The sequence below is a fragment of the Ischnura elegans genome, chromosome X (genome assembly GCF_921293095.1).
Source record: "Ischnura elegans chromosome X, ioIscEleg1.1, whole genome shotgun sequence".
Taxonomy (NCBI): domain Eukaryota; kingdom Metazoa; phylum Arthropoda; class Insecta; order Odonata; family Coenagrionidae; genus Ischnura; species Ischnura elegans.
This window is the reverse complement of record NC_060259.1, coordinates 119,336,033-119,341,788: the sequence shown is the minus strand read 5'-3', so window position 1 is coordinate 119,341,788 and position 5,756 is coordinate 119,336,033. Positions and strand designations below refer to the sequence as shown.

Here is a 5,756-nt window from a genome sequence, read left to right as displayed (position 1 = left end):
AGGCGATTCTGTCCAGATATTAAGGTCATAGCCCCAACTGAAATAAATCATAGTTTACTTTTATATTGAGATAACTTTTTCTTAATCAACTTCCCATCACCTTAATAAATTAAAGTTGCAATTATGCTAGCATTATTTTGAATTATTCAACTAGTTTTAATGTGTTTCATTCCCCATAATGTCATAGAAGAAAAGAGAGACATAGGTTTACTAATTTATTTTTCATGAATAAACTAAGGAGTTACAGATTTGAATAATCTGGGATAAACACTATTTTTCCAATATATCATTGCACCATCAATAATTTCATTCAGGAAATTTTGGTCTCTGCTCACCCATTTACATTCAACATATTTATTTTGTTCAAAAGATTCATTTGCTAAGCAAAAGAGTCCTTTCTGCATACCAGTTGCAAGCATTTGCAGCTGTATCTGGGCCATATATTTGGGTCGGATACTATCATTACATAAATAGCTTTTCTGCGTGGAATGCTTTGATGGGCACTTAATTTCTACAACAAATCCATCACCAAGGGCATCAGGTGATGCTCCCAAGGCAGGATATTCTTTCATAAGAAACAACCCACACCGAGACATTTTGCACTTGAGCTTACTTTCAACAACATTTAGTACACGATTTTCTAAGTAAAGCCCCCTTTTCATCGCCTCTGTCTCATGCCACTTGGTAGCACCTAAAATTAGCCTCAATATTGACCCCTCTGCTTTACATCGGCTGGCATCATATAGTCTGGAAGCAGTAATCCTCCCATATCGAAGCTCTTGCCAGAGGATATCCTTGGATTGATTCAATGTCTCATTTGCTGCTAGATCAATCAATTCATGTGACATTGCACTTTCAGCAAACCTTAAAAAATCGGTATATTCTCTCCCTCCATCTTTTGCAAAATTAAATACCAGTTTATGCATGGATAATTCCATCAAATCATTCCCCTCTGTTGTCATCTTTGACAGCTGACAAGATATGCTTTCCTTTGAGGCAATCTCTTGAACTGTCTTCAGAAAATCTTCATTTGAAGGCATTTTCAGGGCCTCAGCCTCTTTCTTGAAGTCCTCAGCTCTTATGTGGCAATGAGAGCTTTGGAGTCCTGCTAGTTTAGGCTTAGACCAATATGATGTAATTTCTGTGGGAGCTGGCTCCTCACTCCTCCTATGCATCCACATAAGGAATGCATAAGCATGCTTGCAACCTCCTAAAAATGGGAAAATTCAATATGTTTGTAAATTGGCAACAAAACAGCTTTTATTTAGCATTTAATGTATTCTCATCTGACCCATTTCTAAAACCAGTTATTCTATATTCCATTGAGAAGCAACCATATATAATTTTATTTGTATTAATAAAATTTTCTTTATTAATATTAATTCATTATCATAAAGCAAGACTGCAAGATGTCTAATGAAAACCATTCCCGATCATGTATATTACAAATGTGAGCTCTAAATGAAAAATTCATTTCATTGAAATTATTTTTCTAGCCATTGTTAATATGAAGATGCTTTCCAAATGCAGAGCCACTGAAAGCAATTTGCATTTCCCACCAGGTCACTTCTGTCATTCCTACCGACATTTTGTGACTTGAATCAAGATCCATCCTCATGGCTACAGATTTACATGCTAAAGGCTGCAGTAAGAGTAGTGTCTCTGTAGGATATGAAAATAGATTTAAATGGTATTATAAGAATTTTGAGACATAATATTTCTAAGCATCAGCACTCCCCAAAACCTTGATCTTATATTAATCTTTATTTTTATTCACCTAGGCGTATGCATTTACTTGGCTTGTGCACACCAGCATGTATTAGTAATAAGACACATGTAAGTAGAAAGACATTCAAGGGACTGTATTAGTGTAGTGAAGTTTGGCATGATATCTCACAGAGGTTATTTGAAGGATTTCTCTGGCATCAGTCCTAAAAGTTATTATATGATGCATAAATAGGGATACGTGCAGGTGAGCTTTACGTTTCATCTCCATGTACCAAGAGGGAGCTTGTTACCTTGAAATGCTTCGTTGAGTTATTTCATCGGTAGGAAATGGGATGCTGTAGCCAATCTATTTTTACTGCCAAATCATTACATGATTCAATAATTGATAATGGAATGCAAACAGTGCGAGAAGGGATAAAGTGCAGACCAAAGCAAGCAATGATCAAGGGAGTTTTAATGGGTGAGAGGATACTTTAAACTGTAATGAAGGGAAGGATGATGGGTTAGGAAGAAAGAAAATAGGGTGCATGGATAGGATGAAGACATGTGAATCTACCTGGACCTGGAGATTAAATGTAATGATAATGGTTTGCGCAAGAACATGATCTATTCTAATAGCTACACCAAGCAGTGTTGCTTTTGGCACAAGAAATTGTATAATCAGTCAATGTACCCCATGTCACTGTCATTTATGGTGTTAAGACAAACTTAATAAAGTAACCATTACCTCTCAACCCTTTTTCTTGAAATAATTATATCAATGATACTACCTGTAGCTATTGCCAAATTAGAACATTTTCTTAATTTACTTTTCCATTGGCTAACAGAAGTGTAATGATATGCTAACACATATTATTTGTCATACATGTGTATAATACAAACAAATATAACTACTTATTTGTTCACCAGCACACAAATTGTTAGTATAGAAATTGTTACATATGAATAACAAACAAGCACAACCTAAATGGCAGTATCTATGACTGTTTATAACTACAGGATTATAGAAAATTTACCCCTCAAACAGTCCAATCACATTTTTAGAAGCATTTGAACAGTCACATCAAAATATGTTATTATAAATTTTCATTCTGGTATTATATTCACAAAACTGTAAGCCCTAGAGGTGTTTCAGTTTATCACAAAATCTGGCTAAGCAGGTCAAGGATTTTTTTGCTCTCTTGTGAGCTCTATGTTAAATACCTGATTACCAGGATGTAAAACTTGCTAGAGGAATATATTGAAAATTGGCAACAGGAAAGTTCTTAATTGGCAATAAATTTAGTCCCATAGAACCCATTTCCCAACCCAAAAACTCATAAACCAGATAGATCATTTGTTTATAGAACCACTACTTGAAAAGTATAACTCTATTATATGAAATGCATACAGCATATATATGCAGGTTATTTCAATGTACAATTCAATTAAAAAGTGAAGTAAACTAATTCAGAAGAAATATATTTCTAACGTAGCTAATTCCAACTAAGGCTTACCAGTGGACGCAGGGCAATCCAGGCAGTTCAGCTCCTTAACTGTTTCCTCTTTTTCGTTCAAAACGAGGGAAACATTATACGATTTGCTTCGTATTTTATGCTCCGGGCAAACTCGAGCATTTACAATGCACTCCGATCCCACTCTCTTCACTTTAACGTAGCCGATTGCAGAATCGCCGTAGTTCTCTCGGGCCGTCCTAATGAGTGATTTTCAAGTAGGAAATTAATACTATTCCTTACAACATAATTAAACTAGCAATGAGTGCTATATTCCTTCACATTAAAATATTTATTGGTGAAACTTGGCCGTATGCAGTAAGATATTCATTTCGGGGGATGGAACTTACCTCTTCATTTTTGTACCTCTGACCTCATCGGCGTTGAAGCGATCATCTCTTCTTATAAATTCGTGAAGAGTAAAAATGTCCAAGGCGGGAAGATTGTTAGAATCAGCTTTAACGAATTCTTCCTGATCCATTATATAAATTTATTATCGTACACGACGAAGGACACAGTACAAAGCGTCTTACTCAATGAATCAGCAGCAATCAGCAGACAGTTCGAGTTCTGGCCATGCGGGATATGACTTCTGACGTCATCCGTCCTTCAGCCAATGAAATGTCGTTTCGCGGCGCATAAGTTTTTATGCTAGATTTCATACTTTATTTTTAATACAGTAATTTAATACTTCATTTTATTTGAAACTTTCAATGATTTTTATAATCTGCTGCTCATAAACTATCGCTTAAGCTAAATAATTTAACAATATTATTTTTAGTACAGAACCCCATTCCAAAACTCAACAACCGACCGTGGTTTGAACACATTGTGTCATTTCCAAGTACAAGTACAATGTGTTCAAACCACGGTCGGTTGTTGAGTTTTGACATTAAAAAGTGTGGAATATACTGTTAGTGTTCTTTTATCGACTTCCACCCAATCAAGCCAGAAAGATTTTATGCGTAGAGGACTACCATGAGAAAATAAATCCGGCAATGTAAGTAGGATTTGGGTAAAGAGAACTGTAAGGAAGTATTATGGGAGTGGCACGCTATTTGAGGAGATGGAGTGAACCAGTACTGGGATTGAAGTAGCGGTTACATCTATAGCATTGCTTCCCTTGCGAGAGACGCTAAGTAGTGCACTTGGTTTTGAAGTGAGTGGAGTTGAACTTAAGGGTTGGGTGTAGAAAAAAACGACCGATTAAAAAATTATTTGGATCGAAGGGATGAACACGAGATTAAATCCGCGAGATTAAATCTGCCGACGGCCAGAACACCAGACGATTATGGCAATGATCACGGCTTGAATTCACATTTTTCTGGCCTCGTTTTCAGTAGGTTAACGTCCTCGCCCGACAAAACAACGATCGCGGGTTCACATCCCATTTGAGCGCTAATTAAGCTTGAATTCGCCAAACTTTTCCATTAGTTAATTTAAACAATAGGTAGGTAAAGCATTCTAATTTCAACAGTCACAATGGCGTTACTATATGTGTTCATGTGTGGCGAGAGTGGGTGTGTCTCCGCCGCTGTGGGGGAAGGGAAGATGCGGCGGGCGGAATGCGAGGAATGTTCCGCCCCTCTTTCCCCACCCACGCCCTCCCCGTCCCGTCGACGACGCCAGCAGATCGATACGCAGGTGCGGTGCGCGTGGATCTGGGGAGTTCCACGCCCCGCGGTCGGTTGGAGGCAGCGGAGCGATCGCAGGTGGAACACGGCGCCTTTCCATGCGCAAGGCTCGTGCGACGCGAGACAAGGCTCCTGCGTGCGAGAGCCGATCTGACGAACATGCTTCAGCGGAGAGAAAGACAGTGTTTGCTTTCAAAACAAAAAATATCACGCCTGTCACTGCTGGCCCTAATAAAGAATTTGGAATCATTCTACCGGCGTTGCCTGATACGCCTATACATATTTATGTACTAAAAGTGGGAGAACTGCTCGGAGGTGGGAAATCCATCTCGCATGCAGCCCGATTATCTCATCTGCGTATTTGCATCTACTTAAAATCAAAAGATCTGGTAATTTCAATAAACAATAATTGGGTCGAGGCCAGGAGAATGGTCACCAAAACTGAAAAAAATTATTCTCAACAATGTCCCCCCGGAGGTAGGCGATGATGATTTGGTAGAGATATTACGTCAAGCGGTGAGAGTGGTTTCCCCTATTTATCATCTGACTCTGGGTATAAAAGATGAAGGCACATTAACTCATGGTAGAGGATGACTTACGTCGTCAAACGCGATGGTGTTATCCTTGCAGACTCATTCCAGGTCGAGATTGGAGATAACCCGTATCGCATATTCATCGAGTCTAATGATGAAAAATGTACCTTATGCAAGAGACGAGGCCACACCTCGACAGACTGCACTCGCTCCCTTTCCTCTTGGGAGATTTACTCCCTCAATCAACTCAACAAGATCGAGATCACGAGAGGATCTGCCCTGGACCGCAACTACCTCCTCCTCCTCCACCACCACCCCCTCCCATCCCAGCATCCTCTGCACTGATTTCGATGCCTCTGCCTAACCCT

The 5,756-nt window shown here is 38.9% G+C and overlaps 1 protein-coding gene across 1 annotated transcript; it reads right to left on the bottom strand.

Moving 5' to 3' along the window:
* Window positions 1-202: 202 nt before the first annotated feature.
* Window positions 203-3,973, bottom strand: LOC124171082. The gene is made up of 2 exons (XM_046550226.1): window positions 3,225-3,973; window positions 203-1,210 (listed from the first exon to the last, which is right to left on the bottom strand). The coding sequence occupies exon 2, from the start codon at window positions 1,179-1,181 to the stop codon at window positions 234-236; it is 948 nt and encodes a 315-aa protein (XP_046406182.1). The 5' UTR covers window positions 1,182-1,210; window positions 3,225-3,973; the 3' UTR covers window positions 203-233.
* Window positions 3,974-5,756: the final 1,783 nt, after the last annotated feature.